This window comes from Leptinotarsa decemlineata, unplaced genomic scaffold (genome assembly GCF_025532065.1).
Source record: "Leptinotarsa decemlineata unplaced genomic scaffold, Ldec_3_MD MMD2_tig00001064_RagTag_RagTag, whole genome shotgun sequence".
Lineage (NCBI taxonomy): Eukaryota > Metazoa > Arthropoda > Insecta > Coleoptera > Chrysomelidae > Leptinotarsa > Leptinotarsa decemlineata.
The window spans coordinates 2,295,399-2,317,740 of record NW_027412558.1 but is presented as its reverse complement, the minus strand read 5'-3'; the positions used below and the strand labels follow the sequence as shown (position 1 = coordinate 2,317,740).

The window sequence follows — 22,342 nt, the reverse complement described above, 5'->3', positions numbered from 1 at the left end:
TGCGGTGAAAACGTGTTTTCTACCTCAAATATAATGGAGGATATTTTGAAAAAAGCTGAACAAGCAAGAGAATCATTAATTCCATCGAAAAGTGAAGCCGTATACCAAAAAGAATACAAGATATATCTGGACTGGCTGACACGGAAAACTGTTATGCCAAAAGATGTCACTGAAACTGTATTTCTGGCATATTTTCAAGAACTGGTAAGGAATTTTCTGTTTTTCGGTAGATTTGGTAGTAATTGTGTTTATTCGTTTCAGTCAGAAACGTATAGTCCGAATTCTTTATGGTCAATGCTAAAATCGATGCTGACTATACATGAGAAACGAGATATCACCAAGTTCAATGAAGTACAGGCTTTTTTGAAACGGAAGAGTAAGAGTTATAAGCCGAAAAAGTCTGCTGTTTTATCTCCTAAAGATGTTATCAGATTCCTAAAGGACGCTCCTAATGATATTCATTTATTGCATAAGGTAATTTTTTTCTTATTTTCCTTTTTGTGTGTATTTATTTCCTTTTTTTTTTGTTATAGGTTGTTTTGATTATGGGTTATTTTGGAGGATGCAGAAATCAGGAACTTTTGAATATGAAGATATCGGATATAGAGGACCGGGATTCCGTTATGGTAGTGAACGTACCGGAAAGTAAAACTGGTGTATCGAAGAAATTTACAGTTGTGGATGAAAAAGAGTTCTCAGCTTTGCCTTTATTAAGACTTTATATGTCTTTGCTTCCTAAAGGTATTGAACGATTTTTTTTGAGCTTCCGACAAAATAAATGTACATCTCAGCCAATTGGAAAAAAACATGTTTGGGAAAATCCCCAGCAAAATCGCAATGTATTTAGGATTGCCAAACTCATCTTCCTATACGGGACATTGCCTTCGTCGCACTTCTGCTACTGCTCTAGCCAATGCAGGAGCAACTATGACTAACTTAAAAAGACACGGAGGTTGGAAAAGTTCCACGGTGGCGGAGGGGTATTTGGAGGATAGCATCGAATTGAGAAATAAAACGGCGCGTATGTTGTCTACTTTGTCATCAGAAGAGGCAGGTACCTCGACTGTAGTGAGCAGAAGCTCCAGCCATACAAAAGAAGAAATTGTTTCCAGTGGCGGAAGTAATTTTCAGGGAAGATTTCAAAATTGTACATTTATTATTTGTAATGACGTGAATAAATAAAATATGCTTCAGTTTTCATTTCTATTTATTTTTACTTGTGAAAGGTAGAGGGAATTATAAAATCTATAATGTCCCAAGGGAGTTATGACCCTCTTTATTGATAGCGTAACTATGACGATATAAGCTTATAATATCCCGGTCAGAAATAAAAGGTGTTTTATTGTCATGTCTTCAAAATCCCAACGACAAAAGGAATTTCGACATCTGTCGAGTTTCCAAACGATAAATTTTTTATTATTTATTGCAAACAATTACAAATTCTGAATTTTTTCATATTAGTTTTCTAAATTTCAAAACAATTCCTATCACAGGTGATATTATGTCTGTTTTTGAATTCTCTAGAGACGTTTGGCTTAAAGTTATCAACGAATAGAGAGAAACAAAACAAATTTCAATGGATTCTTGCAAAGTGTCGCTGTCAAAAAATCAAATGTAACACTATTGACACTTTCTTAGATATTCTGGGGTCTATTGTACACTCTTCTCTCATCCCGTGAAATTATGAGCTTTCATTTGAAAGCGTCAGAAAGTATACACAGCGTTTACTATTTGTCGCAAGCTTTGCATAATCTCTATGATGGCAAAAGTATATAATAATATCGTTATTTGTGACCGTATTAATATCAATGTCCCCTGTCGCAACACCATATGTGCCATTTCACACCCGCACGAGAAAACACTTTAAACCGATTACCATAAGCCGCATTAGCAAAGAGTTCCACTCCAGTAATTTCTTAGAGGTATTTATTATACTAATTCGGAAATTAGCCGTAGCTGAAAAATTGCAAGATTACCGGCGGCAGTAGTTGTTTACAGCTGATTCTCGGCCTCCCCCCACCACTATGACGTATTAATTGCTTTTTTTATTGGTTGTTGTTTGGTGAAGTTTTTTTTGTTGTGCAGTGAAGTCAAGGCGTTGTGACCTTGAAGTGTCTGGTGCATGGATCGTTCAGATTTTTTTTTCATATGAGATTTTGTGTGTTTATGTGTGTGTGTAGGAGAATGCACGGTACAGGGTTTCATCATGTGCTTGTTTGTCTATGTACAAACATACGTCTGCATACTTCGAAGATCCTCCAAGTAATAAATGCTCCATCGGTGTTAGGGCACCAAGTTAGTAGTGGAGTGACGTCACAGCAATAACCGTTCAACGGCTAGAGAGCGACATGTTCACTCCACGACGTGTGGCAGAGTAATGCGTATTCATCGGTCTGCCCTCACCTCTCCTGAAGCGATGAAGGTTCGCTCTAGCCCCGCTATCCATGGTGACACAACGGCAGCCGAGGACTGTTTGCCTAGCGTCTACCCTCTCCGAGACCGCAACGACCACTGCTTGCTCGTACCGGCAACTGTTATCGCATCAAGTTGGGAGATGGGCTTGGCTGTGACGTCAGGCATCTCTAGTGGATAGCAACTAGCAATGTGAATCTTTCACGGTTTCATGGTGGGGGTGACTCACACTGTTTAATATAAAAGAAATGCCTGGCACACTATGAAATCAGTAGACGAATATATCTGCAGCAGTTAGCAATTGGTAGAGTGTTATTCAGTTCGTAATAGAAGGAAGACGGTGAGTGTATTTGTCTGTTGGAAATTGTTTATATTTTCATATATATTTTCATCATGTCCGTTTCAAAAGTAGACTTGAATAAAATTAATAATTTGATTGTACAGGAGGTTGAAATACTAGAGCAAAAGGCCTTATCATCATTGCCAATTGATGAAGTGTACATAATTAAAAATATGTCAACTTATTCTACACGATTTGGTAAATCAATTTTATTAACTTTGCAAGATGTGAGCAATGATAAATTATTTAAAACATGGCTACCAAAACGTATTTCGTTGCAATTCAGTGATGACGATATATCTTGTATCAACTCATCAGGTGGTAAATATACGATGATGTATTTAGGACAGAGCCAACAAAGTTTTGCTGGCATGAAAACGCGATCTCTAGTCAAATTCAATATGATTGAATAATAGTAATAATTTATAGTGAATTTCTTTAGGTCATAGCTTACAAAGTTTTTTTTGGTGTGAAAACGATAACTCTAGTCAAATTCAATATGATTGAATAATAATAGTAATTATAATGAATTTCTTATTGTTTTATTAATATTCATATATTAGATGATAATTATATGGAAATATAAACATTACTAACTTAGTTGAATACACTCACTTTGTAACTACAAGTAAAATGGGAATGTGAGTATTATATCACTGAAAAATTGGAGGTTGCTTATTGTTTTTTTTTTTTTTGTTCGATTTCAGTTCCACCATTTAAAGATGTGGATGCAGTACGCAAGTCAAGATTGGGTCGATATTGTAGATCTCAAATCATCGGTTCAACATTTGTCGTCTAAATTGAAGGTGTTGGGTGATGGAGCCGAACATGCAAGCGTTTATGATATGAGTGTATGCTATGATGAAAAACAAATCGAATTATGCCTTCGTGATGCTGAGAACTATTGGAGTGGTGCAGAAGTTTGCAACAAATTTTTGGATAATGAATTGGAATTGTGGCAACTTTGTGAGGTTATGATTGAACTGAACCTAAGAAGATTCCTGTATAGCCTCCAACCATACTTGCCAGAATGGATTATTCATCACTTTGAATTGAATGATGAAAATCGAGAGGAAATTGAAGATGGTCGCGAAAATGATGATTATGAGGAAGAAGTTATTTTAGATAGTCTGTATGTTCCTGTGAATCATAAATAATGTCAAATAAAAAACTTTGTATTATTTTCATGTTTTATTTATTTAAATCTGATGAAATACAATAGAAAATGATTACAAAACAATAAATATGATATAAAATACAATACATGATATAAGTCAGTTACAAATAAAAAAAAAAAAAAGATCATAAAACAGTACATGATAGAGTGAAAAAAAAGTGTCAATATCTGCTATGAACTGAACCATCCAATGCATTGTATGTTAAAACTGTATCATGCAAAATTAATGCATATACTTTAGTGTTGTCTGGAAACTTGGTCTTCCTCGTCTCAAACTCAATCTTTATATCAATAGTTGATGATTTTGTTGCATTCGGTTGATGGGAACAATCGATGACGAATAGTGGATTCTCTCTAAATTGTCCAATGTCCATCAGAGGTTCACTCATATCTTTATCATAATAACTTCGCTGGAAACTCTCAAAAGCATAATAAGCAGGAGCATCAAGTTTTTTATCGAAATTCAAATTCCAACGCTCATATGGATAAACTTCAGAATTCAAGTATACTCGAATACTATTGATATCAGCAGTTGTGAATTTTGTAATATCTTGTGTTCTATCTTCAGATGTGGTAGTACTTTGGAATGCGATGATGACAAAACGAGGAGTTTCCAATGCGTTAGTTGTTTTGATGGCCCATATGTCTGAAGAAGTCCCACGTAATGATGGTAGTTCATAGAGGTCCCACATACGATACGCCAACTTGATTTTGGCATTCAGACCGCTTTTGTTTATTCTACTCAAAAGTTTGAGCTTGTGTTTATCATCTGGTACAATATGCCTTATTTTCCATTCGATTTTATTTATTTCCAAATCAGCATCAACCTCACCTATATATGAGTTTTTGAATGATCGAGCGATAATCAAAATCAATTCCTGTTTGGCATTCAAGATACTTTTGTTGTAATCTTCAGCAAAACCCATCAAATATTTCAGTGGTAGTTTTCCACTAAAAACATGACTGTTTGTATCCAAGATATCTTGCTTCAATTGTGAAAGTCCCCAACCAGATGTCAATAATGTGTTAGCATGAGATTGTCCAAATGATATCATGGTTTTCATTGTAGATGTTATCCCAGGTTTTCTAACAACAGCCACTTGTTCACCTCCCATTTCATAACGAATTTCGTCAAAGAGAAATGCAATTGCATTATTCGAGAGATAGCATGTTTTCGCTACATCTTTGGGGGTGAATTTACCTTCTATGTAAATGAAGCTCTCGGCAATATCTAGTATAACATCTTGATTATTGATTGCAATTCTGATTTCATCCGAATTCCTGAATAGCGGTGATCCATAGGGCTTATATGTGTGCTCATGTAAACTTATGAGAGAATGATCGAGCACTGGTTCATTGAATATATTCAACTTTTCATTGTTTGTTTCGAGCACCATTGTTATTTTCTCACTTTCAATCCAATCGATTTCAAAAATTTAAGATCACTCACAGACAGAGCGTTATGTGCTAACTGTTTAGCATACACTTGTGGAATGAGCTTCTTTTTATGCACACCTTTCTTTTTGATAGTGCAACTCGTTTGGGATTGTTCAATGCGATTTTGTCTATTATAAATGAAACCCATAACAACAGTTATTCGATTTTCTTCAATTCCAAAATAATGAAAATCTCTTCTTCACTTCCAAAATCGATAAGGTTATTTTTTTCATCCAAAATACGCACTGTAATGTTGTGAATCAATTGACGACCTTCTGGACTGACAGGCATATATATAATACTGTGTGGTTCTTTAGTAAGATTGTAGCCAGGTTCAACATCAATATCGAATGAGAAAAGAATGTGGGATTCTTCACCATTTATATATGAACCAGATATTATATTGCAATCTAAGCGGATAAGTCTCACAGTTGTAATGTTTATTGGTAATGATGATTCATGTATCTGATTTGGTGGAAATATTTCATGAGCGAACCCCATCATTTCTGCTATTGAATTTGGATGTGTCAGATCAATTTCATATTTGGATCGCATTTCACATTTGAATGTATTATTATTGGCGTGTAGATAGAAAATATCATCTGCAACGACATCATTTGGTTTTTTATCATGAAACAATCTGAACATGATATGTTTCTGTATGACGGCATTGATCTCTTCTATTTCATAAGCACCACATGGAATTTCAATTGTCAACTTTTGGGGTATCGATGAGTTGTCATTACTGATTCTAAAACTAACTAAGTTATTAGCTTCAGTTATATTATTGATTGTATTGCATCCATAGAATCCCAAAAGTCCTAATCCATAACGACTGTTCCTATCCAATTCAATTGGTGGAAAAAAATCCGCACTCAAGACACTTGTCCCGACAGCTTGTAGCTCGAACTTTCGTGACATGACTGATGAATATTTTGAAACACATTTCAATTTATTATTGTACACAGCAACAGCACATTTGAGACAATTTACACTTTTTGGAAGGTGTTGTATTGTAATAAGTATCATTTTTATTGATACCAATATTCACATCCTCTATATTACAAATACAACACATAGATTTCCGAGGTATAGGACCGTCATTAACATCCGATTCTGAATTTTGATCGTGGTGGTGGTGCTCATAACAATATCTATGTTTCATTATATCGATGTCATCTTGCAGATGCTTAGGCAACTTTTCCCAAACATATGCAATCTCATGTGCAACACATGCAAGTATCACTTCCTTAGGCATATTTGCAAGCATCACTTTATCCATTTTTTTCAAGGTACCATATTTTGAAAACATTCTAAGTGAAAACCCCATTCCCTTGATAGCCTCCCGATCCAGTTTTGGTGTTGAATCCATTTTTATTTGGAAAATTATTTAGAGAGAAACTGCAAGCACAAGTGACCACAGAGAACTGTATTAAATTTCTGTTGTCGATCATAGTTATATTTGATTTTTACATTCGAACATTTTCGAAAGAATCGAGTCAATTCCAATGGTGGGGGTAGATCTCCAAAACTATCGAAATATGTGACTTCTTTCCCACATTTTTTATATGCCACCCAATGTGTTCCTGGTCCACTTATTCCATCTAAATTAACAATAGCTGTCTCGTTTTGTTTTGGACCTGAAGATGGTAATCTATCACGCATAAAAACACCACGAAAATGTGGAATTTTCATTTTTTGTGCATAATAACTGAGATCGAGATCAGTAAGAGGCCTCTGAGGTAGGGGTTCAATTAGTTTTTTGTTTTGTTTGTGGCTTTGTATGGTTTTAAATATAGTCCTAAACCTTTACGGTATGGTTTGAGATATATTCCACTTCCGCGTTTGCCTAATGCTACAGCCTCCATGGTTTTATTGTGACGATTGGCTTCCATTAAAGCCGCTCTGCTGGCTTTTGCCGAATTCACGGCCTTGGTAATACCAGCAGCAGCTCCCGCCAAACTTCCTAGTGCGGATAGTCCAGCAAAAATTGGTATCAATGGTAAAAGTCCACCGATCTTGGGAACAGGAATTATGCGTGGTGTGCGGATTTTCTTCTTTCCACCGGCAGCTTTAAGGTATTTACGTGCCGCCTGCAATGCCACAGTGATAGCTTTTTTGCTATTATTCGTCACAAATTGATTCCCACCAGCTTTCTTCAATACATTTCGCACTTTATGGACTATCCCAGCACCAAATGCAACTTTTTTAATTTTATTTTTCTTCGTTTGTTTCCTCTTACATTTTTTCTTATTGGTACTACAACCCATGCCCATATGTCTTTTCGCTTTCATAATGTTGGTGACAAGTAATGCAGCTGCTCTTTCCCCAATACTCGCGTCCTTCGATTTAACCCTATCCCAAGCGCTGTATTCAAGTTCTTTGTCGGCTAAATGTCTTGCTGCAAGATCGGATGGATGCTTAGAATATTGAATATCGTGTTTTTTGCATTCAATATCTAATTTATTGATTCCAGGGTCGTTACGAGCTAAACGTTGTTTCAATTTTGTACCCGGTCCACAGTATTGATAACCTCCGGTAGATGTAATTCGAAAGGAAGTTTGTTTATTAAATCATTAACAAAACCACAACCTCTTTTAATTTTACGATCACTTTCAATACGTCCGTATCGTTTGATGGTACACATTGAAATGAATAAGCTAATAACATTTATATAGTCTCCAACCACGGCACGATGCGCATTGTAAAACAGAAAGAAAAGTTTGCTGTAGATAATCTAGATGAGAAATTTGGTTGTGGATTGAATGGACAAAGGGTATTCAGACATGGTCCACTACTTCCATCATCAGTTCGAGGACTCATTATAGGACCTTCAAATTGTGGAAAGACGAATGCAATGATATCACTATTAACACATCCACAAGGACTGAGATTTAGAAATGTGTATCTCTATTCGAAATCACTCAATCAACCTAAATATCAGTACTTGCGAAGTGTTTTGGAACCTATAAAAGGATTAGGTTTTTATACATTCAGCAATAATGCAGAAATAGTGGAACCCTCCGACGCTAAGCCTAATTCTGTTTTCATTTTCGATGATGTAATATGTGAAAAGCAAGATATTATTAGATCATATTTCTGTATGGGACGTCATAAGGATGTTGATTGTTTTTATCTAGCACAGACATATTCACGGGTACCCAAACAGTTAGTGCGTGACAATACCAATTTCATTATAATGTTCAAACAAGATGAGACGAATTTACATCACATTTATTCAGATCATGTTTCACCCGATGTAACATTCAAACAATTCCAATTGATGTGTGTTAAATGCTGGGAGGACCAATATGGATTTCTAGTCATTGATAAGGATAGAAAAATAGATGAAGGTAGATATCGCAAAGGATTCGATAGTTTTATATACCCATGATCTTGTTTTTGGAACTTATTCGATCACTGAATATTGTAGTGGTCACTTCACCAACGAATTAAGCTTTAATTCAAAAAAAAGGGCATTATGAATACAAAAAAAGATCCTGAAAATAAAAACAATGAAATAAATTTGAAACGTCAACTAGTAGAGACAACAGAAGCTGTCAGGCAGAAATTCAACTCTATCAAGAATGATAATATTGAAAATCGTACGACACTTGAAAGATTGTATGAGCCCATAATGAAACCATTGAATGTTTTATCATCAAACGCTACTTCTAAATCACCAGTGTTATCACCAAATCATGGAACTGTTCAATCTACTTCAAATTATCCCATGAGTACTCCAATAGGAAGAAAACAATCTTTTGGTAGTGTATCATCTGTGAATAGTGACACGAGCACACTTCAAGACGATGTGAGAACAACTCTATTCGAAACACCATCATCGTCCCACATCGATTCCTCGGATCCTGACATCTCACCTGTTATGAATGAAAGTGGTGAAGATGTTTTGATGAAACATTTGAATAATATAAAATCTAGAAATCCAGCATATGATGGAACATTTGGCGTACGTATGGATCCAATTACACAAAAGCTGAAAATGGGAAGTCTAGTGGTAAATTTCAAAGATGGAAACATTTCATTTTGGGATGCTAATAAAGTGAAAAAATATGAATGCGCAGGTAGTCCAGAATTGTATGATATGATTTTTTTGAAGAATCCACAAGATGTTGATAATGAAGAAACTCGTCAAGTATATTCCAAAATATTGAAAATAACGAATGCTCCATATAAACAATATCATCTGAAGAATGGTTTTAAAAATACAAATTCTAAAAAATTTCGTGAAGTTATCAAACCTCTATTAGACTCACGACAATATCCAATAAGAAGTAGAAGTAAAATTGGTGGAGCACTCAAACGAGTGAAAATGGAGAAAATATATAATTCTAAACCTGTGAATTATGTGTACTGGAATTCACCGAAAGAGTTAGTTGCTCGCCTACGACTATTGGTAGCTTCAAAGTCAGCCGGACATACCGGACATGATAATGAAATAATTTCAATAATTGAAGAATTACGTGAAGAAGGTATAATATATTAACATATTCACATGTAATGATCACTGTCACATCATCATTCAATGCAGTAACATTATCACCTTTTCTCTTTAATCATATTGAAATAGAATGACTAATGAAATAAGTGATGTCAAACGACAAGTTGTTAATGAATTACATAAACCTGCAAGACGTAATTTTCGTAGAAGAATAACCACCATCAAAGGTTTTGCAGATCTATGGCAAATAGATTTAGCTGAACTGCAACCTTATGCAAAAAGTAATGAAGGATACCGATATATACTTGTAGTGATAGATTGTTACTCCAAATATCTGTGGACTGTAGCAGTTAAAGATAAAACAGGTAGTACAGTAACTAATGCAATGAAACATGTACTGAAAGAAGCCAAATACTCCCCCAAACACATACAAAGCGATCAAGGGAAAGAATTTTTCAATAAAAGCTTCTCATCTCTCATGCGAGAATATAATATCAATCATTATTCAACATTTAGCACAAAGAAGGCAGCTATAGCAGAAAGAGTGATTCGTACAATAAAGGCATGGCTCTACAAGGAATTTTCGATGAGAGGTCACCACAAATGGCTTGATATTCTTCCAATTATAACTAGTAGATATAATAATAAAGTTCATCGTACAATAGGTATGGCACCCATCAATGTTGATTCAACAACAAAATTAAAATTCAAGGGTATCAATGGAATTGGAGGAAGACAAAGTAAACCCAAATTCCAATTAAATGATATTGTACGTATAAGTAAATACAAACATATTTTTGAAAAGTCTTACACTGCGAATTTTACCACGGAGCTATTCAAGATTGTTAAAATTAATAAAACCATCCCAACGACTTATAATCTTGAAGATATGAATGAACAGCCGATTAGAGGATGTTTTTACGAAGAAGAGTTATTACGAACCGAGAATCCTGACGTATATCTGATTGAGAAGGTGTTGAAGAGAAGAAAAAATAAAGTATATGTAAAGTGGTTAGGCCTTCCTAGCGAACAAAATTCTTGGATTGATGAATCAAATATGGTTTAAATGTATATAATAGTGACTTTTATGAATAAAGTAATATTAAAGTTCATTATTGTTTTCATTTCAATTATAAGTATGTGAACTGAAAAATATTGCAGCGGTAAACATTGCCCCAGCCATTCGCAATGTTCTGTGTATACCAAACCAAATTAATTGTATACTCCATTCCCGCTTATATTTTTCAACTCACGATATTGAAAACACATTATCATTCCCAAAACTAATCGCCGTCACTTTGAAATGCAGTATCCAACTCTTTTTGCCAATTATCTCTCACTGATAATGCTGTCTCATAAAGCTTAGTCGACTCCTCAAGCTCAGCCTGAGCTTGCATTCTCGAACGTTGATGGAATTGCTTATCTTTACCAATTTTTGAACGGAGTTCATCAGCATCTTTAGACATTCTAGCCAATTCAACCTTCGCTAATGCAATCTTGGCATCTAATGCTTCAAGAGTTTCATTATTAGCATTAATAGCTCGCTCACTCTTTTCAAGTTCAGCAATAGTCATCTGTGCCTTTACAAGACGGCATTTTGCTTTCCTTTTCATTTCCCCAAACCGATGGAGGGGGCTGAAAGAAGATAGCGGTTCAGCTTTCAAATCACTCTTCATTTCTTTAGGAGTACCTTTTGGCTTCCTCTTCGATCTGTCACTTTTCGTTGCGGGTTTTTTCTGTCGCACAACACTTTTGGATTCTTTCTTTTCTTTAAAGTCAGTGACAATCGATGAAGATGCCTTAGTAACCTTCCTCTTGATTGTTCTAGATTTCTTATCAACACCAAGAGGAAGGGTAGATGAAGAGTGTTTGAGTGATGATAATTGCGAAACGATCGGATTTTCAATAATAATTTGCTCATTTGGTTCTGGCACATCTGCAAAGTTAACGAAGTCGTTAATATCAAAATCATTTATCGAATCTTGACTCGATAAATGTAATACTGGAATATTTTCAAAATCAGTCTGATCGATATCAACAAGTGGTGAACCATCTTCAGCAATCAATAGCGGCATAGAGCTCATGATTATTAAGGTCTGAGGAATGATATGTGATAGCAATAGAATGTGGATAGGAAAGGTGATGATGTTACTGAGACCTCACCATTTATAGAAGAAAATAAACTAGCGCATGCGCTCTTTCATCAACTGGCACATGCGCTCTCTCACTAAACTATTCACGCATGTAACAATCTTTGTCATTTAAGAGGAAAACTTTGTGTTGCATGCATGTATTTTTAAATGTTAGAAAATAATACAAATAAATTCAAAATATATATATATTTATTAATAATAGAGGACAATAACGATAATAAAAAATGAAAAATGTTAATATGTCTCTGTGGATGTGGAACGTTCTTTGACTCTATTCCTCAATAGTTGTTGCTCGTGCGTCAAACACCAACATTGAAAAAAATGGATTCTCCTATTGGGGTAGAGTTGACCAACCTTCTCACACAGATCCCAAGTACTTCTACATGCATTGCATACATGATTCCAACAATTCATGGAATATGTATCACAACGCAAACAACGTTGCAGTGGAGTTGGAACGGCAGCACAGATACCACAAATATTTCTACAGATACCTATATTGTTAAATATTATAGGTTCGGAACACTTCAGACACTGTAACTGTTGTTGACGATAATCCGATTTTGTTCGCTTCGGTGGATGAGAAGGAGGCGATAGTTGAATCCGCAACACGCAATCACTACACATACCAGTACATGGATTGATTGAATCCTTAGGTCTACTTATTTGACAAAAGTAGCACACAATAGCCCCTGCAATCATCATTGGGTAGACACACACTTTTGGTTTTTCATTCCACTCTTTTGGAAACGGCATTTTACTAATTCGATTAGAAATATAAAGAGATGACTTACAGAAACTCTGAATGCTCTCTCCTATACCTACGATCTCTATTTATACAAATCAACATCATGTGGAAGTATAGTGGGATAACTTCTCCTACTATTCCACTCTAAACGAGTCAAGTGGGAGTCGCATCACCTCCTATATAAGTTGACTTGCAAACCTAGAGTTCATTCATTCACTCTCTACAACTGTGAGCAAACAACAACAAGATGAATTCTGCAAAAATAAATGCTGCATTAAATAGAATAGCTGCTGTTGATGAAAACAATTGGATAGACGAATCAGATGATGAGGATGTCAATGTTCCGCTAGAGGAAGTAATAGTTGAAGCAGAAGATGTTGGAGTCGATGAAGATGAGATAGACGAAGTTGAAAACGAGGCCAACCAAAGCGACGAAGATGATGACGTGATGGAGTTTGAGAGGGTCATGGATGAAGAAGGAGATGATGAAGGGATAGAAGCTGACACAACTGAAGGTGATGGTGCTATGAGGATCGGTATGCGAACACTCAATGTCAGTGAGACACTGGAAGATCCCTTGGATTTGTATTGTGCATTGGATGCATACGTATTGATCAGCACAATAGATGGAGAGAACAAAAAACTATGTTGGTGCTGCTTTCGGTTTTATTCGCATAGAAACAATAATGGAGGGTGGTATGCCCATGTCAACACCCACAACACTGTCTCAATTATGGAAATGGGACAGAATTGGTGTGAAGCTTGCGAGAGGCCACTAACAAACTTCACCCGAGTATCTACATGTATTATATGTAATAATGTCCAACCTGTGGCACAATAACCGTGGACCTACTGGTCAAAAAAAAAACAACAGCCCTTTTCAGGGCTACATTATTCACACAAACAGTAGTTAGTTGTATTAGTATTCATAGATTATGTGACAAATGAATACTTTGATTAATAAAAGTCTAAGTTGGAAATTTGTTAGTCTTTGAATATCTATACATTATATGACAAATAAATTACTACTTTGACTGAAAAGTCGAAATTTGGAATTTGATAGTCATTGAATATCTATGCATATGATGAGTACTACTTTAAATGAAAGTTGAAGTTGGCATTTGTCAATCATTCATATGCATATAATGATGAATACTTTCACATACATATATTTCGTTTGAGATTATAATGTTAACATAATGTTAACAATGGTATGAATCTGTTTCTGTTTGAAAGTATAATGGTAGCTCTGAAAAGAGCTATTTTTTTTATTGTTTCAGTCTTTAATTGTAGCCCTGAAAAGGGCTGTTATTTTTTTATTAATCCATGCAATGATATGGACTAACGCTCCTCATCATCAGAAACAATAATTATGGTATCGTCATCTGAATCAGATGATATACTAATGATATCATCCTCATAGTAGTCATCTGAATCAGATGATATACTCATGATGTCGTCGTCGTCATAATCAGCTGAATCAGATGATATACTAATCACATCATCCGCATTATTATCGTCAACAGCATCTATGTCGTCCTGAATACCTTGTTCCACTCGTTCTGCGAAATCATCAGGAAGATCATAGATTCGCTGCAGAAATTGAGCGAAGGTTGTACTCAAATGATCAGACGTTGAATCTATTTCATGTACTTGGATGGGTCCTGTACTCGACATTGTGGAAGAATGATATAGAACTGGGATTGTTGCTATATTTATATTGGAAGAAATGAAATGGAGGGGGTGAAATGTAGAACAGTGTTTGAGATTCGAAAACATCAAGAATGAAACTCTGAGCGATTATTAGGAGAAATTCTAGTGATTATTATGGAAAAAAAAACTAATAAGAGGGAGAGGAAGGGAGGAAGACACTGCCCCAGCCTCGCAGTGCCTTGTGTACACCAACCAAAAAGTGTGTACTCCGTGGAAGGAAAGGAAAGGAAATGATGGACGAGTAGATGATTATATGTCATCATCGGAATTGAGGACATCATCATCGATTAGGATTGGGGATGGCGGAGGACTATCCTCGATGAGGATAGGGGATGGTGGAGGACGTCTAACGTCAAGCTCGTCATCAGCATCATCACCAGAGTCGTCGTCGTCATCATCGTCGTCGTCGCTACTCATTGGGACAATGTCATCATAAGCAGGGTCCCACCATCCGTCAGGATCTGGATATTCCGAGTCATCCAAGTGTCCTTCGTCACTGCCAGTGACATGCTGAACTTGCATCCTGATGTCGTGATCCCGGTATTCGTATGGCGGACTGTGGGGTTCCGTGGTGGAAGAGACAACCTGTACCTGGCTGTTATCCCAGTAATTGAAGTTGTACCCCTGATCCGGGCAGCTATAGGGTTCGGAGGTTGAATCGGGTTCCATCTCGATGCTAGCTGATCAACTGAATGTTTCATCAGATGATTTCTACTTTTATACTTTCGAGAGGGAGTGGGAGAGGAGTGGAACATTGAGTAGGGGTAAATTGTAGTGTGACATAAGACATATTCAATGAGTAGGGGTAAATTGCAAAGTGACATAAGACATATTCAATGAAAGAGATACTTGAATGGATAAAATACAAATGAAATATACTTGTCGATTTCACTATGAAACATGTCTATTTTTTTATTTTTTAAATTTTCTTCACATGAAATTATTTACAAGTGATTAGAGAACACAAAAATTGATGTGAGGTATTTGTCTAGAAGAACTTGGAATTGAAATAAAAAAATAATAATGATAATAAGAGGAAGTGAAGAAAAATGCTCCAACCATCGCATTGTTCAATGTGTACCAAACCAAAAAACAGTGTACACCCTTTATTTCACTTCCTTTTCCTTTATTCAATATAAACTTAACAAATATAAACTTAAAACTACCATAATTAAATACTCCTAACTAACCTAAAACTAATCTTACATTTACACTTCATCTACAAAAAGAGTGTCCATAACTGTCACTACTTTTTTGTACAGCTCTATCGAAGAGGTCTTTGCTTTACACCTTTCCTGCAGAGATGCATAATTCCGATCTATTTCGGCCATTTCCTTTTGGAGTTCCCTCCGTCGGTTATCCATTTCAGCCATTTGTCGCTTCATGGTAACCAACTCGGCCTCGCTAGATCGGGCAGCTCGTTCTGCTTTCTTGCATCTCTGCAGAAAAACACTCATCTTTTCACTAACCTCTCCGATAGGCTGTGGCACCAACACCTCAGGATCCGCCGGTGTCGCTGGCAGCGGTGGTAGTCGCGTCACCAACGGCGACAATATCACCAACTCCGGAGAAGGACTCCTCGGAATTTCCACTGCTGCTGGTGCTGCTGCTGGTGTGGAGGCCCTCTTACGAGAGGTCGAAAAACTACCTGCATAAGGATTAGTCCTATTGCAAGTAGCTCGGTACTTTGAAATAGGACCAACCTTTGCTGCAGGTCGTTGGCAAACCTTCTTCACAGCCCTGACTTCCTCCTCCTCCTCGAATAAGTCAGGGCTAGAAGATCTGCACCTAACTCGCGAACGCGAAGTGGTTGGCTGGTCAACCGTCACCGCTCTCGAAGATGCTGCCTCCTCCTGGTCAGCGGACACCGGCAGAATAGACGCCACAGCATTATTCACCTCCTGTGTATTGGTTGCCATTCTGAAAAAGAAGAAATAATACAAAGTTAGTTGATATAAAAAATAACATTCCTAATTTACTTACTCAAATATCAAGTTGGTCGTTGGAACGTACTGCCTTGTTGTGGAGTGGACTGCTCTCGATGAGATGACTTCTCGAACTGAATGTTGTGGAGTGCTCTCCGGAGGGTATCGACTTCGATGCGTGAGCGGTGGGAAAATGGTGGGAGCGCACATGCGCGATGAGGGTAGGGGTGTACATGCGCAAATGTTGGGAGTCGGGGGGCGGGGCTTCGGAAAGGGGGCGGGGCTTCGGAAAGGGGCGGGGTATCCGAAAAGTTGGTGGCGACGGGGGGGGGGGGGGGGGGGGGGGCGTGGCCCTAACGGGCCCCGCCCACTGCCTGGGCTCCGCCCAGGTGGGTGGGGCCTCCGGCCCCAGGTAGGCGGGACATCTGGAGAGACATCTACGCCCTCTTCGCGCGCGCGTTCGTAACATAATATGCAACCGAACACCTAACCTAACGTATTAACGTATTAACGTAACCTAACCTAGTACGCTAACCTACCGCTATGCAACCGAACACCTAACCTAACCTAACCTAACCTAACCTAACCTAACCTAACCTAACCTAACCTACAGTAACTATTAACCTAACCTAACGAGGGAATACTAACCTAACACCTAACCTAACGTAAGTATGCAGCTAACCTAACGTAGCTATTAACCTAACCTAACGAGGGAATACATTCACCATGTTGGTTCCATTAATACATCATCAGTTGGTTTTGGTTTTGGTTGTATTATTCTATGATTTGGATTAATGTTCAGTCCTGGATATCCCAGTCCACCTGATGATGATGGCCTGACTTTATAGTTTCTCTCCAAAACTTCTTTATGGTTTTTCTCCAATACTTCAACTCTCTGTTCCAGTACATCATACTTTTTCATTGTAGTCCCTGTTATGTTTGACATAGCATCAAATTTTTTATTTGTAGACGCTGTTATGTCAGACATTTTTATGTCTACATCACTTGTAAGTTTGTCAAATTTACGAGTGAAAGTTATCCGAGCCTCTGCAATTTTATCGTTAAATGCTTGCCGGGCGTCCCGAGCAATATTGCCTATTGTGGATTGTATTGCAGCTTGTAGGGCTAGAAGTATAACTTCCTTTGCTCCATTAATTTCCCCCTCAAGATATGATACAGTTACACAATCACTCTTGTCAATTGGTTCACTTGTATTTTTCAATATTTTCCTTTGCATGTCATAATGACCATCTTTTGTTAATTTAAAACCATTCCCAGGAGGACCTCGAATGACATTACCACCCCATTTTCTTTTTCTACCAAACTTATCGATTGTTTTAGACATTGTGCACTCTACGATGATTCTCTTCAAACTGATATTTCTGTCATTTACATTATACTATATATTGCAGTAATTGATTAGGGAAATAGAAATAATACAAATAAAATTTTAATCATTTTATATTCATTACAGTAATACATATACATACATACATAATACATTAATATCACATTACTTCTATCATATATTATTAATTATAAATGGCTACATAAATATCAATATTGAATTTTCCGGTTTTGAAGATATTGAATGATATTTCAATCATTGATCTCGGCAGATAATAAATTAATCAATTGATCCAATGGAGTCTCCTGAGATTGTGATTGTTGAATAATATTACTTATCCAACGAATGTTCTCATTTGGATCGTTTTCATAAAATTCAATATCATTATGACCCCAAGGAAGAGTGTGGGTAGTATTCGGAATGATAAATCGTTTATCATCGTGATATGATAATGCAACTTTATTTTTTAATTCAGTATACATATCATGTAACACGCTTCTAAATGAATTCATCTTTCTGAATATCATACCACCTTGTTCGACGATTTTTTGATAATCTTCGCATGTCAATTCATTCTTTATTACAGATCGTTTAACCCCTTTGGCTTTCTTAAATTCACCATCAACAGATTTCACATAATATGCTTTAGCACCTGTACCATAAAAACTCATGATTGGATCATTTGGAAATTCATCTTTGAAGTTACCCAAGACTGAACTTGTTACTGGAATATTGAATTGGTTAACTATACTGTAATTGGATGTATCAAATCTACTTATGTTAGTTTTTATGAATTCATAAAAATTTTCTGTGTTTACTTTAAGAATGAGCGAGTCGGTATCTGTGTAAAGTAAAGAGACATTTTCATCAAAGTGTTGTTTGATGCATCCATAGAAAAAGTCATACATGACTGTTTTAGATAATTCTAATATGGAAAATCCCAAATATAATGGTTTATCGTAATGAACCTTCACTCTACCCAATTGAATGGCAACGAAATTATCAGTGAAAATTGAACAATTTTTGAAATTTGGTTTGGCTATGAGAGTGCTGGCACCTATATTTTTCTTTATATTTTCCCAATGTGTAACGAGTCTAACATCAATTCGATTATCTACATTCTCCATTGTCTTTCCATACACCGCATTATTCATTAGTTTATAGAAATCTTTAACAGATTTGTTGTTAGACCTATTACGCATTTCAGTATTAAGATCTATATAGGGTTTCATCCAGCATGATTGTTTGAATTTCAATACTCTATGTGTATTCATTACAATCAATCCATTTTTGACAGCTTGCTGTAGATTCCTATAATGAACAATATATTTTCTTTTATCATTCAAATTTGGAATTAATTTGGGAATTTTCGATTGTGTACGAGGTGGTATTATTTTTTCGACTAAAAATGGAAGGTCAGAATGTTTATCATGCAACTCTTGTGGATAATGAATGTCCACTTCAAATACATACCCATACGGACTATCAGTACTCACATCCATCACATCGAGATTAAGAATTTCATTTGGTGTCAACCATGTAAATTCACTTGTTGGTAGAGGTTGTGACATACTGTGACCGTATAGATTTGTTGCATCTAAATATGTAATGAATGTGGAAGGTTCGTTGGGATTATAATTGGGTAAAAATCTATTATTTGCTATATGTTTCCTCTCGCTACATTGACTAATTCCACCTCGTATACCTTTTTGAAAAAAGTGAATCATATCAATGTCAGTTAGTAATTCCAATTCAACATTAGTGAACTTCAACATGGCATCCCATGATAATCCAGGTGCAGTGTAATATTGTGCCGGATCTAAGTTATATATCTCTAAACTTGTGGTGCGGAAGTTTTCAAAAATATCACATAGTAGCAATACATCCGACTTCAAATACAAATCAGAGTATTCCCCCAAATTCTGACACTCGAATAAATTCCAAACTTTTCTAGCCCTATCATAATCAGTTTCCGATATATGTTCACAATTGAGTGTGTCATAAAACTGATTTTTTGTCGGAAGTAATGGATAATTCAATTTGTCAATGTCATCAACAAAACTATATGGAAATACACCTTTCTGTCTCATCAAATTGAATTTCTCAATTTGTGGGAAATGTTTGTGCATCTCCAAACATTGATCGGAGGTCAAGTTTGCACCCAACTTCTCCAACGAATTAGTCATAAATTTATAACTATCGATAAATCTCATTTTGAGATAATTCTTCCTAACCACACCATCTTTATCGGTATAGCTGTGTGTAAAGAGATGCTTCGTGAAAGATATATATTTCTCTTTAGTTTGCGGGATAACATCAACTTTCTCTTTATTCCTATACAATTCTTTTATGAATAAATGACAATCATAACCACTTAAATTATGAAAAATGATAGGTATGAAGTTTGGTATTTTGAAATTTAAATTACATTTCGAGTGAGCGGCATGTGATCTTTTCTTTCCTGTGACATGACAATGATCTCTTACTTTGACGTCACCATCAGTAAATGCTTTATTACATATACCACAAGTTCTGGCTGCAACAAACTGTTCTTCTTCTTCGACAGTTTGTGTATCCATTGGTTTAGGGTTTCTGAGATGATTTTCATGTATCTCTTTCAAATCATCTTCAATGCTACTCACAAATTTCTGAGCTGCATCTACACCCCTATATGTAACAAATTTTGTCAAATCATCATTATATGAACACTTTATCAAATAAGCAAATGAATATGGGGCATGTTTGAATGTTTTAATCGTGTATGAACTTCCAGGATTTGGCTCATTCACATGAATCGGTTTAAGCACTGATTCAAAATCAGCATACACTACAAATGGCACCCTCATTTGCCTCTCAAAGTTTTCAAACATTAGTTTATTTTCCGCAACCATTCTACCATATTTATTGATCTTTAAATTAGTAGTTGGTGTTGTGGTACTAATGTGATTACAATCATACATATTATGACGTAAAAGCAATCTCTCATCAGAAAAATATATCAAACATCCGTCACAAAAATATTTTTTCTGTCTATGAGCTGATAGTTGATTAGAAACTAATCTTGAAAGATCTTTGATCCAACAATAGTGACCATTACCGGAGTCATCAGTTATAAACAACAAATTGACATGTCTCCGGAGTCTTCTCTGTGAGTATCGCAATGGACCAATCACTTCATACTTCATTTTACCCTTCTCAAATGTACTCTCTAAACCGTAAACATTAATTGAAATATCATTCCTATCTTCGAATATTTCGATACTCTTATTATTAACTTTAACCGGAAAATCCATACCTGTGACATCTAAAACAGTGGAAAAATGTGGATATGACGTAAGTTCGGACACTCGACTATCTGCAGGATATAATGCTGATGTTATAGCCCAAGCAAAACAATATTGATCTTCATTACGAACATTCACAACAGCTTTCTTCCATTGAATACATTGAGGCAGCTTCACATATGAACGTCCTTCCAGTGGACTGTATTTATTAATGTTGACCTCGAGAAACAATATTTTTTCACAAGTCCAACCTGAATTATAAAAAAAAAAATATTACTATTCAATCTTATTGAAATTTTTAAAAAATAAATACCTGAGTCACGATCCTGGAACTCAGTCGTTTGTGCCACAATTACATCACGGAATCCATCAAAAACAGCATTCAAATCTGAAGATTGGTCCACTATTTTATTTTGGGAATTAAATGACTTCGTGTCCCTCGAATCATCAGTCTGAAGAATATAATTCCCAAAAACTTCCATATTCACCTTGATGCTTTTATGGATCCTGATGGCTGATTCCAGTAATTCAATGACCTTCTGCCTAATCTTATTGAAAAATGAAATGTAGTCACTGGTTACAATCGAACTCTCCACCCTGTATGTAGCAATGCGGCAATTGAATGCATTCGTTATAATTTGAACACCGTCAGACAATTGAACACATGCATTATTTTTATGACTCATGGTTCTTCGGTGAGAATTCACTTGGCTCATAGGAATTGTCACATTACAACAATTGCACGTATACATAGGTGTTGCATTATCCACTCTCACCCGTTTCACTGCAGGCCCTCCTTGGCAACTCTGGAGCTGATGCCGACGAAGATTATCACTACGAGTGAAAGATTTACCACAGTCACAGGAATACATTTTATATAATAGTTCTCACTAACTCACTTGATGTAAACTGACATAGCCAACACTCGTACGCTTCTTAAATACACTCTGATAGGACCCGTCAAGACGTCATAGCCAACCCCACTTCTCAACTACATGCGCCAAGATTACCTCCCAACTGAATGCGATAACAGATGTCGATATACGAGCAAGCAGTGGTCGTTGCGGTCTCGGAGAGGGTAGACGCTAGGCAAACAGTCCTCGGCTGCCGTTGTGTCACCATCGATAGCGGGGCTAGAGCGAACCTTCATCGCTTCAGGAGAGGTGAGGGCAGACCGATGAATACGCATTACTCTGCCACACGTCGTGGAGTGAACATGTCGCTCTCTAGCCGTTGAACGGTTATTGCTGTGACGTCACTCCACTACTAACTTGGTGCCCTAACACCGATGGAGCATTTATTACTTGGAGGATCTTCGAAGTATGCAGACGTATGTTTGTACA

The 22,342-nt window shown here is 36.4% G+C and overlaps 3 protein-coding genes across 3 annotated transcripts in view; 1 reads left to right on the top strand and 2 right to left on the bottom strand.

Moving 5' to 3' along the window:
* The window catches only part of Sarm (Sterile alpha and Armadillo motif), a 185,890-nt gene that overhangs the window by 143,986 nt on the left and 19,562 nt on the right, over positions 1-22,342 (bottom strand). The gene's annotated exons all lie outside the window — the stretch shown is intronic.
* Positions 267-1,325, top strand: LOC141482388 (uncharacterized). The gene is made up of 2 exons (XM_074175525.1): positions 267-474; positions 534-1,325. The coding sequence occupies exons 1-2, from the start codon at positions 295-297 to the stop codon at positions 933-935; spliced, it is 582 nt and encodes a 193-aa protein (XP_074031626.1). The 5' UTR covers positions 267-294; the 3' UTR covers positions 936-1,325.
* Positions 15,512-16,637, bottom strand: LOC141482387 (uncharacterized). The gene is made up of 2 exons (XM_074175524.1): positions 16,426-16,637; positions 15,512-16,362 (listed from the first exon to the last, which is right to left on the bottom strand). The coding sequence occupies exons 1-2, from the start codon at positions 16,575-16,577 to the stop codon at positions 15,651-15,653; spliced, it is 864 nt and encodes a 287-aa protein (XP_074031625.1). The 5' UTR covers positions 16,578-16,637; the 3' UTR covers positions 15,512-15,650.